Here is a 20390-nt window from a genome sequence, read left to right as displayed (position 1 = left end):
CTTTTTATATATAAAACTATCAAATTATTAAGAAAGTGCTAAGTACCCGAGAGATTTTAATTTTTTTCTCTCGAAACTAGTTGGCAATGTATGATGAATACAATTCACACTAATAATAATAGGACCATCTATATGCACATCAACAATCTTATTATTATTAGACGTATGTATCAAAGATAATCAACGTTCTGTAAATGCGAAAAAAATATCGAATCATGAATTGTGCACCAAAATTCATAAAAGAAATCATATAAAATTAATAAAATCAAGCCTATAAATGGGCGCACACCCGGCCTGACCAACCTCTCATTATTTGCCACAAAAACCATACGCAGCCATCATACGAGGAAAAAAGAAAAAGAGTAACCGTTGAGCGAAAAATCACACATTTCTATAAGTAAATACAAATTCAGCACATATGTGAATTATTTGCATTTTACATCGTGGCTGCTAGTATTTGCATGGTTAGAAATGAGAATTCTGATAAAAATTTGACATGTATATAGAGTTATAGACCGGGTCGCCATCAATCATGAATGACAATTTTGTGGTACTGCTTAACGTGTTTGATTTCCAGACCACTAGACGGACAAGTGATTTAGACCTACAATTGTACCTTACCCCATTTCTTTCGATATTTCTATTTTTATCGATTTTCTACTTAATATTATTCGCTTCCGTTTCTATGAATAACATCTAGAATCATCTTCCAACAGAATATCGGTGCATTTAAAAACGTGTGTAGGTGAGCCAACTATATGTACCACGCTGTACCATTGACCGTAAAAATTAAATTAATTGTAACACCGCAGTCCCACATCGAGAAGTGTGGAGACTTTAGCACAGTTTATAAACATAAGTACTACCAACAACAAATCATGATCTTTTGGGGGCCTCTGGTGGGTTTGTGGATTACCCAAGTTGTTGCAATTGAGCTAGTATATTTGGACTTATTTTCGGATTCGAAATTTGGGACTTGACCCGATTTTCGGAAAAGACTCGGGATTTAACCCGGGTTGTTTCATATGGTATTCAGAGCATGTTCTCGAAAATCGAGGAGTGGGGATGATTAAATAAAAAAATGATAGAAAGGTTAGGTTACATACCTAGCATTCGAAGTTGTCGATGTCGACTATGAAAAAAACGATCAATCGAAGTTCTGATATTGGTGGCCGTTCCGATATGCATTTTGCTGTGGACACGAACCATGTCTAATCTGGCCGGGAACGTCCAAGTGGACATCGTTTATAGAGATTTAAGCAGACTACACATTCGAGAACATAACAAAAATCTCGAAAACAAAGATCATTTCGAATTTTCTTGTTACATGAACATCTCGTAACTCTTTTCCGTCTATAATGGGGCCCTTCTGAAAATTAGTTGTATACACCCCCACACACGTGGTTATAGGTGTGTGAGGGATATAATCGAGTGTAGTTAGCAAAACCCTAAGAACATATTAGTGACCATGGCCATGCTTAAAAAGACCTACGCTGACTAATTATCAGAAAAAGAAAGTAAAAAATAATAATGTGGCGGTGGAAGAAGGGGAAAATCGGAGAGGCAGTTTTTATAGAAACAAATAAAAATAGAGTGCGACTTTAGAATTAAAAAATACAGTAATATTTATTTACAGGATGTGATTATTCCATAAATAAAATGATTGGTGCATTTAACCCAAAGATTATGGGGAGGAGCTAAATTTCAAATTATAATTAAAAAGAAAATTGAAGAAAAAATTGTAATGTTCTTGTTTTGAATTTTTTTTCGAAGTTGGGTTGTTATTTCTCCGTAGATAACTATAATTCACTTGTTTCATACTTATGTTTATCACTTGCACGTAAAGACGGGGTTTCTGTTAGTCTGGGTTTAGTTACAGGTTTTATAATTTTATTATATTCTATTATTTTATAATTATTCTTTTTTTTTTGAATAAATTTTATAATTGTTCTTGAAACTAGGTTAAAAATATGCATGTGTATGGTGGGGAACTATGTTGGTTTTATATTTAGTTTAGAAATATATAACTAGAATTCTATAAATAATAATTTTATATATTAAAATATAATTTGTTTAAACATAAAAATTAAAATAGCTTAATTAATTCTATAAAGTAGGAAAAGGATTATATATTTCAAACTACAAAATAATGAGATTTATAAAACTAAATACATATTAATTTGGGATAATATTTTAATATATGATTATTAGATTTACAATTTTAAATAATTAATAATAGATAATATTAAGGAAAACTTTGTATAATTAAATTAATATATACATATATATATTATCATAAAGAAATCACTATATACATGATAGAAAAAAAAATTATTTTCCTAGAAATCAGATAATTGTTTGGTGATTTTTATGATATAAGCTTAAGTTATAATATTAAAAAAGTAATGTTTTTTATGAGATTTGATAGTAAAATTTGTAACAGCTGAAAAACGATTTTTGGCGAAACAGTTTTTAGTAAAAAAAATTTATTGCTGTGTGTAAGAATAATGTCAAAACAATACCTAAATTAAAACGACTATTAATTATTAAACTGCTTTTAGTTTACCACACAACTTTTTACCTATTTTTTACCAAAATAAACTGTGAAGTCTGCATTACCATTAAGAATTATGAGCAGTCTTGTTTGTTCGTCTCCTGCCATGGACTATACATACATCACCCCTGAAGCCCCATTTTGCATGTTTCAACAACATCTTCCAATTCAACACAATTTGTTTCCGAACTTTCGAAGGCAGCCAGCCAGCCAGCCACAGTGAGCAGAGAATCTGTTTCATATTAGTCATTCCAAGTTCCAACGTTTTCAATCCAAGAAAGCAGCCTCCCATACAATTCAAACCTTTCCTTTTATCTAGACTAAAATGAATGACGGTGTTTGGTTTGGAGTTTCAAACGTCAATCTCATCTTCATTAAATTTCGTACTACTCTTTTCATTCATCTCTATTCACAAATCTTTCACTCATTTTTCTTAAGTAAAATACAACGATAGTCTGAAAAAATTTCTAACCTTCATGTGCCATGATTTTATAGATTATAATTTTAGAGTTAAGTTTGGAGTACAAATCATAGTTTTTTAGTATAATCATAAATAATATCTCTGATTATCCAAATTTATATATAATTTATCATTTATAAGTAGTATTAAACATAATTATCAATTAATCATTAATATTTTTCAACTTTAACAAGCATTAAGATTGTTGTTCTGCTTATAAGTTATATTGCAGAACATAATGTCCTACAATTTATAAAAGTAATTGTTCTATCTTTTGATTACAATGTTTATGTTGTACAACATAATCTGCAGGTTATCGGATGTTTACAAATATGGTAGAACAAAAAAAATTAAGATTTAAAATGACTAGATTATATTGTATTAATCTTGTACTCCAATACTCCAATATTTTTTGTACTCCATAGAACTTGACTCTATAATTTTATTAAATATAATAAATCCTTACATAGACGATAGTTATACGAATTAAAATATTTCATATGGACACATCATCATTATCATTTCGAATTTTTTTTGAATAACTTTCCAATACCACTCCTGTAAAGCAAGCTTTTAACGAACAATAAATAACATATTACAACAATTATCGCCAAATACTGCTTTAATGAAATCTAGATATATAACTGCAGCATCAAATGCGTGCCTAGTTAAGTCACGAATGTGGGTTTGAATAAGTAGGTCTAGGTAGTTACGAGAGTGAACAGAAATGATAGGAGTATTGGAATTATAGTTAGAAGTTTGGTACCTCCACAAACTTGATTACCGTATCATTACACATGCTGCTTGCCCCATTTCTTGCTGTCATGTGTGACTTTCTAATTAAATTTTATATTGTTTGTTTATTTTTTTCTTATTAAATTTTCAATATGCATGTTTTTTTATAAAAACTATTAAATTTAAACAAAATACTCCCTCCGTCCCTATTTATTTGTCCATTTTGGAAGTAAAAATTTGTCCCTATTTATCTGTCCATTTATACTTTCAAAACTAATTTATTGATAGTTTTTCAAATATATCTCCATAATTTCAATTTTCAAGGCTTGACTTATTTAAAACTTGGTTGAATTCATGTTTTCAAGACATAAAGTAGGGATATTCCACCATTTTCAAGACATTAATTAGAGGTATTTAATGAAAAAGTTTATACAATCAAGTATTCCTTGATATGTGTTTTTTTTTCCAAAATGGACAGATAAAAAAGGACGGATGGAGTGTTAAATATTCAAGAAAAGGTGAGAGTAACTTTTAGCTACAAAGTGACTAAGTATAACCGTATAGGTATATAAAAAGGATAACGTTTACCTGAATCTGCATTGCCGAAAAGTTTGTGATTTTTCCGGGCAAGTAATCTCTTGCATAAGTCATTGACTTTGGCACGTATGTGAATGAAAACGAGACAAGTGAAAACAAATGACTGTGCCCAAGATCCGGCACAGTCACTTCTAGTTTTTTCTCATAAAAAGCAGACTTCTATCTATTTACGTAAAAAGTCAAAAATGCTTATGAATTTTTCCTCTCTCCCAAACAATTTAATCACTTGTAAGTGTTAATTTACCTAGCTCAATTCTTTATTTCAATCAAGAAGCACCATTTTTTAAATTTACCCAAACCATCATGTTTCAACTTAACCAACTCCTTCACCAACACTAATTGATTCGGGTTCAAATAACAAATACTTTCTCCGCCGGACTTGACACGTATTTTAAAATTATTATAAATTATAAATTTATAAATTATATTATTTTTTTATTCTGCATAAAATTTTAATATTTAAATTTTTATACAAAAAAGAAATTTTTTTAAAATAAATTATGAAACTATATTTTCTATACATCTTAAAATACGTATCAAATAATAAAGAAAATCTTTAAAAAAAAATAGAGGTCGAGGGACAGAGAAAGTACCAAACAACCCCTTGAAATCTGGTTAACCAACTTCTTTCTGGTTGACAATGAGAATTTCTTAAGAGAAGCACATTTTGACAACAAATCTTATTCAATCCTCTAATAATGCTCACATATTATGACCAGGTAGCGATTATTTTTCAAAGGAGACTCATCACTCATTGTAACTTTTTTTCAAGTCACACTTAAGGAGTCTGCTAAGAACCTGAGATAATAGATACGGTTGCTTATAAGTTGAAAAATACATATATGACCTTTTAATCTACTTATTGACAAACCAAACAGGCGCACTATTAGCGGCAGTATTCATAATAAGATATCGTCTCGTGCTGTTCAGGTGCAAATGAGCTATAAGCCTATACAATAAGCAATATCATGTATCCATCTTCAACAAACATATCCTGATGAGTCCATTTTTAAACTTTCTGAGACTGAAAATTCTGCCAATATAGCCACAATCGACTGATTAGATTATAGTAGTAGCAAATGTGAATCCCGAAAGAGGTGTGTGTGTGTATCTTGAACCACTATTTCAGGTTTACTGGTTTTCTTTACATGTTACAAATACTAGCTATGCAGGGGGAAGCAGTATTATAAGGTTATTACCCTTATGGAGACTGTGTGTGAGGAAAGGAAAGATATACACATCCTCAATGCTCTCCGATGTCTTTGTGCTGTAGAATGATGCAAGCAGTTTATGAGTACATTGCATCTTCATTCTTGATCAGCACATCAACAGCTCACTTGACCATAGCTTTGACTGTGTTGCTACTACAATCCTACCTGTACAAAGAGAAGACATGCGTCTTGGGAACAAAATAAACAATGCAATTGTTGCTCCCTGATCACTTTTATCCTTCAAAGACCATCTTGGTTGGACTTTGTGATCATCTGTGTCATCAGATATATCTGTTTTAAGAATTCAACCTCTTAGTTCGAACTGATACTTATAAAAAATGGGAATATGAAAATTAAATCAAGATAGCATACATGGATTGGTATTAATTAAAATCTGAGATAAATATAAAACAAAGGGAAAACAATAGATTAGTAGAAGTTTAAGTTAACGGAATCTCATCTAGCTCAGATAAATTTTTATGATGAGTATAACTAAACTACATATAAAGCCACTGTCTCCTCCAGATAAGAAGAGGTTATGTAAAGTAAATTAGTATTATCTGCGTACCATTTAGATGAAGTCTTAAAACAGCATCACTTTCATGGAGCAATTTACTGCTCCAATAAAATTAAACATTGAAGAGAATTGCATATTATATAGACAATAAACAGTGAGTTCTCTAAGCGAAAATTGCCAAAAAAAAAAAGTACACAAACTTTGTTTCCAAATGAATGTAAGAGCTCTTACTTCCAATTTCGCAATATCCAAAAGTTTGAGAATATTAACAACAATTTGCAGATTCCGTTATGAAAATATGGGGATATTAGAGATGAAACTTTTGTAATGCTTTCAGGCTTAAAGCAAAAAGTTAAGATCTCATTTAGCAACAAAATAAAACAAAAAGTTAAGATCTTCTATCTACTCAGATAAATCTAAAGATTAACTTAATGTGGATGGTGTCTAAAACTTTACCATGAAGTCATGAATAAACACAGAGGTATGTAAAAGTGCCTACTTGACTATCAACACCCAGAAAATATCAGAAAATAATACTGCCAGTTGCCACAATCATCACTAAATGCTCGCAAATGAAGTTTTAAGCTGGATGAATCGACTGTGTATTATGTTCATAATATCTTTTCATGAATATCCTGTTTAGAGCATGTCTAGTGATTTCACAAATATGACTATGACCTTGAATCCACAATTTCAACAAATAGAAAGCACGAGTTTGTACTTTGTACGCCTCCATTCCACAAGAGTCCTGCCCTACTTCTCAAGGTTTGACGGGCAAACTATAATTGAAAATTGAACCGATAACTAATTCACTAATAATTTTGCCATTGACGAGTTACGTCAGTGATTATAATGGGCAAAATGTAGCCAGACCAAACCAAAACTGTACACCAGGACACCCCTACCTAGGGTCATTCTCCAGAGTAGGATATGAAAATATCACTTGGCATTTATTCTATTAACATATGAGAATAAAATACATATAGAATTCTCCTATTAGTCTATCACCGTAAGGTTTTATAATACCTGGTAACTTAACACATACGATATGTCAGCTTTTATTGATTCTAAAATATGTATGATTGCCATTCGGTTCCAAATTCAGACGATACAAATAGAATACAAAAATGCTCGATCATTTTCATATAAACTGAGTCGTCACATACCCAATTGTTACCTAGCAATGTATGCATAAAAAATGATGACGAAAAAAGAAATATGCACAAACAGACAAGATCATACACCATTAAAGTAAATGAAGGGGCGAGACCTCACCGGACTAGGCGAGGTAAAACATATCATCAGTCATAAGAAGTATATACTGCAAAATCCTCAAAGGCGCGTTCCTAAAGTCCAATGGGGGCAACCTCATCTCCCTCATCCTACATTCACCTCCACCGCCACCACTACCCTGCCTACACAAAACCCGGGCAGCCTCCGTTTTCCTAAACAAATAAACCGCATTGGTCCCCCAAACCGGCCTCTCCCCCGAATCAACACAAGAACCATACTTCGTCTTGAAAAAGGTCCAACCTTTCCCAGCCAAAGCCCTACAAAAACAATCCATCGACACGATCCGACAATTCGACATCCTCAACACCAAAGAAAACGAACAACAATCCCAATTACTACTCTTCCCCTCAATCCTCCCAATCAAATGAACATCACCCAAATCAGATTTCAAGAACACCAACTTAAAAAACCCCCTAGAAATCCCCACAAAGCACCGCAAATGACCCACTGAAGCTGCCACAACGTCAGGAAAAGGAATCGAAACGGCACCGTTTGGAAGGCCCAAAGAGGTGGATGAAAATGATGAAACAACACTAGTGAGAGATGAATTATTTGATGAAGGGGGTGAGAAAATGAGGTGAGAAAGAGAGGGGCTGGGGCAAAAGTCAAGGCCAATGAGTCTAGCTAGAGTGGCTAGCTTGTATGTGTCTGTGACGAGCTCTTGGGTGGGGATGAAGATGAGTAATGGGGTTCTTGTGGTGGGCTTTTCAGGGGTGGTTTCGTGGGAATGGTGAGATGGGGTTTGGAGGAGAGGGTTGGTGATGGTGGTGCCTGAAATCAGAGAGCGAACCAGCTTCAAAGGTAGCATCTTTTTGTTGCTTTTGCACTCTGGGTTTTGCCTATTGTTGTGGTGTGTTCTTCTTGAGACTTGACCACAGTGATTCTTTTCTTAAAAACAGCAAAACAACCTTGCACTGCTTTACAAACAGGACATCATGCATGTTGGAGAAAAGGACCCGCGTATCACCGTTTTTTTAAGTAATAGAGTACTTAAAATGTCCAAAATATAGTTGTGAAAAATAGTCTAAAATATGAGATAGCTGAATATTTTGATTTTTTTAGAAATCATTATATTATGTTATATTTAATAAAAAATTTAGAGTTCCAAGCACGTTTATAAGTGAAAAAAAGGATACACACTAAAAGATTCATATTTTTTAGTCCAAAATTATATTTAGAACATTTTTTGAGATAACAATATTCATGATAGTTAATAAAAAGTGATAGATTTACCAATGCTAATATTATTCATGATTTATATATAAATTTAAAATTATTTATAATTTTTATATAAATATATATTAATAAAAATTAAAAATAATTCAACTTATAAATACGAGCATCTCAAATGTTGGTTAAAATATATTAAATTATAGTTATGTTTTGAAAAGACTAATTATAATGATGATTGTATTTTAATAATATATATTATTATCTTTGAAAATTATAATAAAATAATTATATTGTTTTAATATATCAACAACTCATATGATGTTCAATTTCATAATATATTTTAAATATGTGTGGCCAACATCAATGTGAAACTATATGTTGTTTTTCATGGAATTTATTGTGTTATGTCACATTAATTTTTAACATGAGACTTTATGAAGAGAATACAATAATCTATTAATGTATTATTTAAATTAATAATAATTTAACAAATGATTTGATCTGCAATTTAAAATTGGAAAAAATAATTATTTAAACATTTAATTACATATTTTGATTATAATTATGTGTATATATACACGTATATATTTGATAAAACTGTAGTCGCGGTTCATTATATACTTTTATATACTTATATATAATAAGCGTAAGGGAGATAATTTGGTCGCATGGTCACATGGTCCAAAAGCTTATCATCCGTTGGATCGTATATTGAACAAATAAGTACCGTTAGATTAGAACAAAATTAACTCCTAATTCTATAAGGCAACTGATATCTAATTACATGTTTATAATTTTTTTTTTAAATCCAAAACAAATTATGTCTTTCACATGTTTATGATTTTTTTAATCCAAAATAAATATTTCCTACCAGCTTTAATTGTAGAATCATATAAATGGCACCGTCACAAAATTATTTTTATCTAATATATTTTAAAATTAATAAGCCGGATATTTGAATCCAAAATAAATATTTTCTACCAGTTTTAATTGCAGAATCATATAAATCGTATTGTCACAAAATTATTTTTATCTAATATATTTTAAAATTAGTAAGCCAAATTTAAATCATATTATATTAATTCTAATATAAAATACATTTATAAATATAATCTAATGGAAGTTGACGTCAAATATTCTACTCAATATATATTAAAATTTGATAGAATAAATTTAATATTTTGGCATAATACATAAGAGAAAAGGAATGGTTTGATTACAATAGTTTATTTGAAGTCATTAATGACTGTGATTGGTGTATTTTATATTACATCGCCACTGTCGGATGATCCAACATGTGTAACCAGTTTTTTTTTTTTTTTTTTTTTACAGAAACAAGTCTAAAAAGTAGAACCTATATACTTTTACAATAGTTCTGACTTACAAACAAATCATAATTTCAAATTTAATTTAATTAAAAATTTTAATTTAGTATTTATAAATTAAATTCTTTCACACCACTTACAATATATTTAAAAAATTTATAAATAATTAAAAAGCTCCCGTGCCTTGCACGGGCTATAAGCTAGTATATAATAAGAGTGAGAGAGATAATTTGGTCGCATGGTCGAAAAGCTTATCATCCTTTGGATTGTATATTGAACAAATAAGTATCGCTAGATTAGAACAAAATTAACTTCTAATTCTATAATGCAATTGATATCTACTTGCATGTTTATAATTCCTTTTCTGAATCCAAACACAAATTCTCTCTTTTACATGTTTAAGATTTTTTTAATCCAAAATAAATATTTTCTACCAGCTTTAATGGTAGAATCATATAAATCGCATCGTCACAAAATTATTTTTATCAAATATATTTTAAAATTAATAAGCCGGATATTTTAATCCAAAATAAATATTTCCTACCAGTTTTAATTGTAGAATCATATAAATCGCACTGTCACAGAATTTTTTTTATCTAATATATTTTAAAATTTTAAAATTAGTAAGCCAAATTTAAATCATATTATAATAATAATTCTAATATAAAATACATTTATAAATAGGGTTAAATATCAACCGGGTGATTGATTGCGGCCCGATGACTCAATTTGGTCACTGAATGGAAAAGTGACTCAAATTAGTCACTCATTTAAAAATTTGTATCAAAACTATCACTTTATCATTAGTCGAAATTCTGAAAATATTATATCTTGAGTTTCGCACATTTTTTATGAATGATATTACATCCAAATGAAAGATTGTGAATTCTACTATTTTAGCTAATATTGTTAGATTTTTAAATTTTTATCAGCTATTTATTTTTATTTAAATCAAGTAAAACAATCAAAAATTAAAAATAAATAGGTGATAAAAGTTTAAAAATCTAACAATATTAACTAAAATAGTAGAGTTCAGAACCTTTCATTTGGATGCAATATCATTCATAAAAAATGTGCGAAACTCAATATATAATACTTTCAAAATTTCGACAAGCGATAGAGTGATATTTTTGATACAAATTTTTAAATGAGTGACTAATTTGAGTCACTTTCTCATTCAGTGACCAAATTGAGTCATCGGGCCGCAATCAGTGATCTGGTTGATAATTAACCCTTTATAAATATAATCAAATGGAAGTTGACGTCACATATTCTACTCAATATATATTAAAATTTGATAGAAAAAATTTAATACTTTGGCATGATACATAAGAGAAAGGGAATGACTTGATTACAATAGTTTATTTGAAGGCATTAATGATTTATGACGGTGTATTTTATATCGCATGGATGATCCAACATGTGTAACCAGATTTTTTTTTTACAGATACAAGTATGAAAAGTAGAACCTATATATTTTTACAATAGTTCCGACTTACAAACAAATCATAATTTAAAATTTTATTTAATCAAAAATTTTAATTTATTATTTATAAATTAAATTCTTTCACACCACTTACAATATATTTAAAAAGCTTGTAAATAATTCAAAATCTCCCGTGCCTTACACGGGCTCCGGAAGGAATGAGTAATATAATCTATATAATTTCAGTAACATGTAAGTTATATTGAAATCAACACATATATATCAGTTTTATTACTTTTAATTAGCTTGTCAAAAAACAAAAAAATATCACTTTTAAATTTTTAATATTTTTTGAAATGATAACATTACCTTTAGCAATGAAAGAACCGGCTCCGAAATCGTTGGTTGGTGGTTTGTTCTACTCGACTCACAATTCACCTGTGTGGATTGTCGACAGACGCGTCTCGTGTTGTTCATACTACACAAACTCAGCCACTTAATATCTGTGACACCGTCTTCTTTTTTCTGCTTATCATCTCAGTTTGTGCACAATTCGCGAGGTAGATTAATTGGCGGGGCGCTTCACACCTTCATTCAACCTAATGGCTGCATATTTAGCTCCATTCTCAGTTGCACTGCCATTTTCATCTTTCAATGGTATGCTCTCTCTCTCTCTCTCTCTCTCTCTCTCCCTCCCTCTCCCTCTCCCTCTCCCTCCCTCCCTCCCTCTCTCTCCCCTTCATGTATGTTTGATTGTAAACTAATTCTAATTGTGCAATTTGTGTATATATGTTTAAGCACTTAATAGATAATATTAATCGAATTCGCACTATCATTTATTTCACTCAATCTCTGAAGATCTAAAAAAACATGGCTTCCTATATACACTCTGTTGTGTGTGTACTTCTTAACTTCAGGAGACAGAACTCCAAGGATTAGGCTGTTGCGCTGTTTCTCGACTAAATTTGCTTCCAGTTCTCTGTTTCTCAATAGCGTTGGAAGGAAGAAGTCACCTTTTGTTTCATTCAATTCAATGTCTAATAACGGAGGGAATGTAGATATCTCTCAAGAACAAGAAGCCCCTAGAAAATTTGTTTGGGGTGATGGCAAGGTTAATATCTTTCATTCATTTAAACTTTGTGATCATGTTCTGTCGATCAAATTTGATGGTAAAATTAAGCAAGTCTCATAGTATCAATGTGAGCTTCTCATGTTTTGAAGTAAAATTCGTAGGCTGTTTTGTATTAATTTATTTTGTGCTAACCTTGGCATACACATTTGCAAGTGTAATGTTATACTATCTCTTATCTATCATAATAGCACTCATATATGCTTACAGAAGCCAAGGGTGTGCATACTTGGTGGTGGATTTGGAGGTCTTTATACTTCTCTAAGATTAGAATCACTTGAATGGCCTGATGATAAAAAGCCCCAGGTTAGCTGTAATTTCAATAATTATTTACATTGTTATTCCTATTTATGCCTCTATAATTTGCTTCTCAATCAGGGTAGTATGCACTCTATGTATTACTGCTGATAAGCAGGTGGACCGTGTATCTGTATTGGGGTGAGGTGGTGACATTTGACATTCCTTTTTATCTTTTAAATCATAATCTACATATCGGTTGATATCATCTCCTCCTCCCCCTAATATAATCGTGCAGATTGACAACATCTACATCTTCTTCTTTTTCCCCTGTACACATAGTCGTTTATATTCAGAACAGCTACAATCTTTAAGGAACTTTGACCATTGCCACCTATTCTTGAGCAAATATGTGCATTCATACCCTAAACTCATTACAATTAGTTACCACTCTGACCTATATGCACGTTTGTTCATATTTTTTATATAATGTTTTATTTTATATATTTGCATTTAAAAAGCAGAATTGAGTATACCCACTTTTTAGTTCTGTGTAATAAAGACAGTTCAAGACTTGGTTATGACAGCAATATAAATCATATCAATGCTGCCATTGATCTGAATTTGACCAAAACACTTGCATCCATCACCAGCAATACTGCAGATACGTTCTAAAGAACCTGCACTATATTTGTTAAAAAAGTCATTAGTGTTTGGAACATATTAAAGGATGAAGGAGGGAGCATAAATAGATTGAACTCTCACACTAATGGCTTCAGCTTGAACCTTAAATTTGGGATGTGTGCAGCAGCTCACACAAATCTGTTGACATTTTTACCTGGACTAAACTAATATTGATGAGACTACATAGAAAATCTGAAATAAATTGATCACTCTTCTCCAGAACTACTCTAAATATCCTCCATCTCTTATTTACAAGAATCAGCTCTTACTGATTTACTTTTGGTCAATATCTAATATCATTTCATAGTTTCCTGTTAAGACTGTGTTTCAACATTATAATGTTGGATATGCAGTCAGGGGTATTTTTCCCTTTTTCCTGTAAACTGTATAGACCAATTTACTGACACTTCAATATTTTGGAGCATAATAGGTGCTTCTGATTGACCAGTCTGAAAGATTTGTCTTTAAGCCAATGTTATATGAGCTTCTTAGTGGAGGTATGACTAAAATTGAACATTTACTTGGTTATATAATGCACCTGCTAACAGACAGAATGTTCACGTGCAGAAGTAGATTCATGGGAAATAGCTCCACGGTTTTCAGATTTGCTAGCAAAAACTGGTGTGCAATTTTTACAAGATAGAGTGAAACTTCTACATCCATCTGATAATTTGAGAATGAGCGGGCCTACAAGATCTACTTATGGAGGAACTGTCCATCTTGAAAGTGGGCTCACTATTGAATATGACTGGTAATTCTTACAGTCCCCCCATTTGACCGGGAAACACTAACGATTTAGTAAAAATAATTGTTATTACACAGAATCTTCTTATTGATTATGATTATACATATACATAAAGGCCAAACTATTCAAAACATGAATATGTTACAAACTTGTTGAAATAAGTCATTCTGGTTGACAACCCGCTGATATTCTTCTCATAATTATACCTCTTATGTGGCAAACCTAAATTTATTTAATTAATAGTTTGTAATGCAGATTTCTTCTAGGGCAAAATATTGTTTAGTTTATTTAGTCAATTTCTAGTATTTTTTTCATTATGTTTCTTGTTCATATAGTTGGTTTTGCGTTCACTAACGTGGATCATGCTTTTTTACCTATGGTAATAGGTAGGTAGGGAGCAATGTATAACTCTCTTTCTATTTCAACTATTCGAGCAAAGGAGATGCCTGACAACCTTAGCACACAATTCCTATTCTTGTTTGAATAAATGTGCATTTTTCAACCCAAAACAGTAATTAATATTGTTGCATATTCGAGCTCATGTTAAATAAAATATGAATGGAATTCTTAAGTGTTAAGGGTCATATAAAACTGAATTCATTTGAAAGCCAAATTCTGCGCCAATTGAACTAGACCACCCAGATAATTTTATATGTAGGATACAGTCCATGTTATGAATTCCAGAGAGATTGCATAAAAGAATAGATTAAAGATGATACACAAAAATAGATTGAAATTGTTCGAAGAAGGAATTTTAGAGGATATGGTCCAAATTGAAATGATGAAGGAAAGCAGCAAGGAAGTTGATGTTTAGCTATTAAAAATTCTAATGATAGGCAAAGATATTCCTCAGAAAATGAATTCTGGACTACAGAGTCACAGTCTAATTGATTCTTAATCGGGTGCGGGAGTTGGACATGGGTGCTAGTATTCAGTATCCAAGTGTATCACATAAAAGTTTGTATATTCATGCTTTTTAATAAACGGTCTACTACCAAACATGTCTATTGGAGGCATTAGGATCACTTTGGACGAAGACTCAAAGGTGAAAGTGTTCAATTTCTATGTAAGAAATTAAACTCAGATCATTGACCTACATGGCTGCACCCATGTTGTGGTCTACTCTCTATCTACACAGGTCTGACCACATGATGGAAAAATTGAAGAGTGGGCTGATACTGATAGACTGATGGGTAATTTGATTGAAGAACTAAGACGGAATCAAAGTATACTTGTTACTAAATATAAAATATGTGAAGGTATGTGGTATTTGTGAACTACGCAGTGCCTGAATTTACATATTTGAATCTGGGCAGCCAGGTTGGTGCTGGCGCTGGGAGCTGATTCCAAGAGAGATGTTGTACCGGGTGCTGCAGAATATGCCATACCATTCTCAACCTTGGATGATGCTTGGGTCAGTATCATTGGCCATTTCATATTAAAAGGCTGACATATATTTACGTTTTTGCTTACCGTCGACATTTTTATTCTTGTGATACAGAAGGTTAATGATAAGTTGAAAATATTGGAGCGAAAAACTTTCGGAACGAACACTCCTGTTAGTGTTGCTGTTGTAGGATGTGGTTACTCTGGGGTAGAGTTAGCAGCAACTATATCTGAACGATTGCAAAATAGGGGAACCGTAAAAGCCATTAATGTTGGAAACGAAATCATACCAGATGCTCCGCCTGGCAACAGGCAAGCTGCAGAGAAAGTAAGGAATCTTTATTAATGAATGTCACGATTTTGTTTTGGGAAGTAGCCATTTTGTATATATGTTTTTGCTAATCAAGGAGTGCACGAAGGTCCAGAGTTCAATTTTCAACCCCCTCTATTTGTACTTGATATAAAATTACCTATCTGAAATAGAAATTAAATTATTATTTTTTTTTGCAATTTTTAATAAATTTTAAATCAATAGTACGTGAAAGATGTATGAAAAATTGACTGTATAATCGCTGCAGTTGTATTGTTGTATATGTAATTTGGCTTGTTTAGTATGTAGAGTATATGGTTGGATGGATATTACCAGTCACCTACTCTGTTCACATGTGTGAAAGGTCAGTGTTAGTTTTTGCTGAATGGTTGAACGTGAAAGTGATTCATCTGTTTCCGTTGATCTTGGACAGTATTCTGATTAAAATTTACCATCCTAAAAGTTTGGAATTTGTAAAAGTTTGTGCCTAAGTAACCCCAGTATGTGTTCCTCAATTAATCGCCCATTCATGTTTTCAATTGTCATATGACCATCTTTGACACTAATTGGTGTGGGTCTAATCATCATAGTGTAAACAAAGTCTAATTTCAACTAGCTTGAAGTCTTTATGTGACAGATCATCTTGTAAAGTTACTACATTTGTATTATACTATCAAGCCCTATGAGTTGTATTCAAGTAGTAGTAAACAGCTTTCTACCTGTCCTGTTTAAATTTTTCCATTTACAATGGCCCTTCACAGTGTTAAGTAACTGAAGTACAAATAAAAGTTAGAAGTTTACTGTACGATCAGCGTCATGGACTGGCTGAACACCGTTGGAATTGTGGGAGTGCTAAACCTAAATATAATGGACGATGCATGCAGAAATATTAACTATGTTCCTGATTGTTTTCAGATCCTGTTTTCACAAGCATAATATTTTTAAGCCCTGCAAGCAGCGCTTGTGTATCTTACATTGTTATATTTACCAGGTTCTCTCATCTAGGAAAGTTCAACTTCTACAAGGTTACTTTGTGAGCTGTATAAGACAGAATAATGACATCAGAAGTTTAGGGAAGCAGACAGATATGGAAGATATTGGGAACACATCAGGAGCTTATGACCCTGATAAGCTAATTCTTGAATTGAAGCCTACTGAAAAGGGCCAACAAAGTCAACTGTTGGAGGCAGATTTAGTTCTATGGACTGTTGGGTCTAGATCACTACTTCCTCAATTGGAGCCTTGTGAACCCTATGAACTTCCACTTAATGGTAGGGGACAAGTAGAAACTGAGGAAACTCTTCGTGTTAAGGGCCACCCACGCATTTTCGCAGTTGGAGACTCTTCTGCAACAAGAGACTCGAAAGGAAAATTGCTTCCGCCCACTGCACAGGTCTCTAGCTGGCAATTATATGCCAATATTATGGGAGTACTGCACAATTATGATATTAGTTTTACTTATCTTTTGGCGTTTTTTTATAGTTTCACATTATTTGTTCACCTTAAAAAAAGAAAGTTTATAGTGTCAAAATCTGCCCAGGTTGCTTTTCAGCAAGCAGATTTTGCGGGATGGAATCTGTGGGCTGCAATTAATGAGCGACCTCTATTACCATTCAGGTATAGAACAATGCATGTCCAATATAAACGTGCTCAGTAGAATTATATATACGAAAGACATGTTTGGACAATCTGTTGGTATGGTTTACTACATTCTGTGTTACTTAATTAACTCTATCTTATGTACCTACTATAAGTTCTGAAAGGAGATATCAGCGGAACATAAATATTGGTTTACAATATATAAGTCTGTATGATTATATATTATTATTTTATTTTCAATGTAGCTGTGGTAATATTGTTTTTTCTGCTTAGTAACTTTGGAGCAGATTTATTGTTATGTCGGTTTGATTCTTGGGTATCTCCAAACATATGACTTGGTCTAATATGATTTGTTCAAGCTGATATGCTGTAGTGCATTATTTTATCAGAGCATTCTTGTAACTGACCCGATTGATTTAAATAATTTCTAGTTGAGTTGAGTTGGGTTATCTGTTTGTAATTTATACTTGGTAGTTGCCTAGTTGGTAATATTGTATTGTAATTATGGCAGTGATACTCGACTGCACTTCAATTTACCTTCAGTTTGTAACATAACATCTCTCTAAGTATACTTGAGCCTCAATTTTAAAAGTGTGCCTGTCATTTTATGTCAATCGGTCAGATAGACAGTGCTCCTGGTATGTGCTCTACTTCTGTTCCAGTAGAAACTCAATTGATCTTTGCTGCTGCTACATGGTCATATGCATACATTTTTATAAGTGTAGTCTAGCCATATGTAACTGATTGTCAGTTTAGTTACTCGGTTAAGACATTTCTGATATGCATATATCTGCACATTAGGAATTGCTGAATCTATTTATGTTCTTATATATATTGTTTGACCTTTTTCCCAGAGTTATTCCGAGAATTTGTCTGACCATTTAATAATATACAATAGTAAATAACGAATTATTGCAGGTATCAGAATTTAGGCGAAATGATGGTTTTAGGGAGGAATGATGCTGCTCTCTCGCCAACTTTCATCGAGGGGCTAACTTTTGAAGGTCCTGTAGGTCATGCTGGTAAAACTTGCTCCTTATTGCTTGATTTTGGTGTTTTTACTTAAAATCAAATTTCTGTCTTTGTTGGAGGGTGTCATTTGGCAAGCCTTGAAACAATAATATTAAGGGTATTGGGCAACCGGAGGCTTATCACCTCAAAAAAATTTAATAAAATAAAATAATAAACTAGCATATCTGTGGGCAACTTTAATAATAATTTCAAGGCTATTGGGCAAGTGTTCACTCTGTGGTTTATTGCAGCAAGGAAGCTAGCATATCTGTACAGATTACCGACTGATGAGCATCGGCTTAAGGTTGGAATCAGCTGGCTCACGAAGTCTGCAGTGGAGTCGGTCGCTTTGCTGCAAGATGCAGTTACCAAAGTCTTGCAAGGCTCTTAGCTACTTGGTTTCTCATCACCAACATAAGTACACTGTTCATACTTTACAGACTAGCTGGAGGCTGGATGTGTCTGCTGATTTTTTTTTTGTTTCACAGTTCGACGTTGGAAACCCCTTGGATCGGAGGGAGGAAATGCTGACACTATTAAGCGCATGTTATACGGTCTATTATGTTGTAATGGAATGCCAGGTCACCTATTGTGAATTCCAATATTTTCTGAACCTGATTCTGTAGATGTATATATTACATTCTTTATTCCATGAAAAAGTTTGTAAATTCTGAATCTAATACAGGGCAAATACAACTGTCTGCATCTTATTTTGTGGCCAAATTATAATAACAATGTCACTACCGCTAATTATTTTTACCGGTATCAGTTGACATTGCTTTGGGTTTATCTTGCTAGTATCAGTTTCAGCCAGCAACCAGCGAAGCTGAGGTTTAAATTAGAGTATCTTCTGCCAATAAGTATTGTACCTTAGAAGTTGATATGCACAATCAGCCATCAGATATGATTAGTTTATTTGCTCCTTTTTCTTTTAATTGTCAGTTTTTAAAAAAATTAAGAAAAAACTACAACTTTTAAATTAAGTAGAATTTATAACATTTGAACAATCTAAAGTTAACATTTATAACATTTAAGCAATTTATTTGTTTATCTTGCTTTTAATGTGTAGTTTCATTTAATACAAAACAACTTCCATAATTTTTGAGGTCATTCACACTGTATTTAAACTTTATTTCATGTAAGAGAAAAGTATTCATCATATATTCTTTGACATTCCTCTTTACATATGATTATAATTAATTCTAACTATTTATGAATTACTTATGTTCATTCTAACTCTTCCCGGATTATAAGTAATTTTTAAAATTATTTGTGTATCATAGTATTAAATTATATATATTTGATAAAAGTTATATACAATTCACATTTAAATTAGAGGTTTGAAGTATCATTATTTAAAACTGGATAAAATATAATTTAAATTACAATTCCAATTTTTCTCTCTCTCATATTTTTAAATATTGGATAGTGAGTATTATGGTTTACAATATAATCAAAAGGTACAACAATTATTTTTATAAATTATAGGACATTATGTTTTAAATATAAATAGTAAGCATATTAATGATGTAATCGTTAAATTGAAAAATGTTATTGATTAATTGATAATAATGTTTAAGTTTATGCATAAATAAAAATATATATATATATATAATTTGATGATTTAAAATATTATTTATGATTAAATTATACTCATATATCATATATTTTGATAATTAAAAATAATATTTTATTCTTAAATTAAATAATTTATGACCAGTACTCAAGACCCCGACTTAAATGTGGGTTCTGTTTGAACTTAACTTAAAAAAAAATGCTATGTATTTAAAAAAATGTTTTCAAATTTATACACTTAATTAATAATGAAAATTTTATATGCACATAAACCATCGAATCAAAATTAGTCATATCTCTATCATGTTATTTGAAGAAAAAAATTCTGAAAATAAAATTTGAAATACGTTACATTACTAAACTGAAATAGGCTAATGTGAGTTATGAAATTGGAAAAATGTCCGTTACAAATTTGAATACAAC

The 20390-nt window shown here is 31.6% G+C and overlaps 2 protein-coding genes across 5 annotated transcripts; one reads left to right on the top strand and one right to left on the bottom strand.

The window, feature by feature from the left end:
• Positions 1-5812: 5812 nt before the first annotated feature.
• LOC108217862 (uncharacterized) lies at positions 5813-8265 on the bottom strand. Of its 2 annotated transcripts, none has more exons than XM_017390756.2 (2): positions 7345-8265; positions 5813-5848 (listed from the first exon to the last, which is right to left on the bottom strand). In XM_017390756.2, the coding sequence occupies exon 1, from the start codon at positions 8173-8175 to the stop codon at positions 7354-7356; it is 822 nt and encodes a 273-aa protein (XP_017246245.1). In that variant the 5' UTR covers positions 8176-8265; the 3' UTR covers positions 5813-5848; positions 7345-7353. The 2 variants fall into 2 exon arrangements, with proteins under 2 accessions (XP_017246245.1, XP_017246243.1); XM_017390754.2 differs by having other exon boundaries at positions 7350-8264.
• Positions 8266-11683: 3418 nt separating this feature from the next.
• LOC108219442 (alternative NAD(P)H-ubiquinone oxidoreductase C1, chloroplastic/mitochondrial) lies at positions 11684-19102 on the top strand. Of its 3 annotated transcripts, none has more exons than XM_064091913.1 (12): positions 11684-11948; positions 12209-12402; positions 12631-12726; positions 13772-13838; positions 13909-14092; positions 15407-15500; positions 15588-15800; positions 16774-16801; positions 17045-17175; positions 17323-17399; positions 18300-18403; positions 18644-19102. In XM_064091913.1, exons 1-12 carry the CDS (start codon positions 11894-11896, stop codon positions 18781-18783), a joined length of 1383 nt encoding a protein of 460 aa, XP_063947983.1. In that variant the 5' UTR covers positions 11684-11893; the 3' UTR covers positions 18784-19102. The 3 variants fall into 3 exon arrangements, with proteins under 3 accessions (XP_063947983.1, XP_017248389.1, XP_017248388.1); XM_017392900.2 differs by having other exon boundaries at positions 11686-11948; positions 16774-17175; positions 18644-18810; positions 18881-19102; XM_017392899.2 differs by having other exon boundaries at positions 11686-11948; positions 16774-17175.
• Positions 19103-20390: the final 1288 nt, after the last annotated feature.

The sequence above is a fragment of the Daucus carota genome, chromosome 4 (genome assembly GCF_001625215.2).
Source record: "Daucus carota subsp. sativus chromosome 4, DH1 v3.0, whole genome shotgun sequence".
Lineage (NCBI taxonomy): Eukaryota > Viridiplantae > Streptophyta > Magnoliopsida > Apiales > Apiaceae > Daucus > Daucus carota.
Note: the sequence above shows the minus strand (reverse complement) of the source record. Positions and strands in the feature narration are given on the sequence as shown.

Bases quoted from the DNA above. Each gene is read 5' to 3' on its own strand.
- LOC108217862 (XM_017390756.2), bottom strand. From the start codon at position 8,175: ATGCTACCTTTGAAGCTGGTTCGCTCTCTGATTTCAGGCACCACCATC.
- LOC108219442 (XM_017392900.2), top strand. From the start codon at position 11,894: ATGGCTGCATATTTAGCTCCATTCTCAGTTGCACTGCCATTTTCATCT. The intron at 11,949-12,208 runs GTATGCTCTCTC...TCTTAACTTCAG, and splicing joins GCCATTTTCATCTTTCAATG to GAGACAGAACTCCAAGGATT. The intron at 12,403-12,630 runs GTTAATATCTTT...ATATGCTTACAG, and splicing joins TTGTTTGGGGTGATGGCAAG to AAGCCAAGGGTGTGCATACT.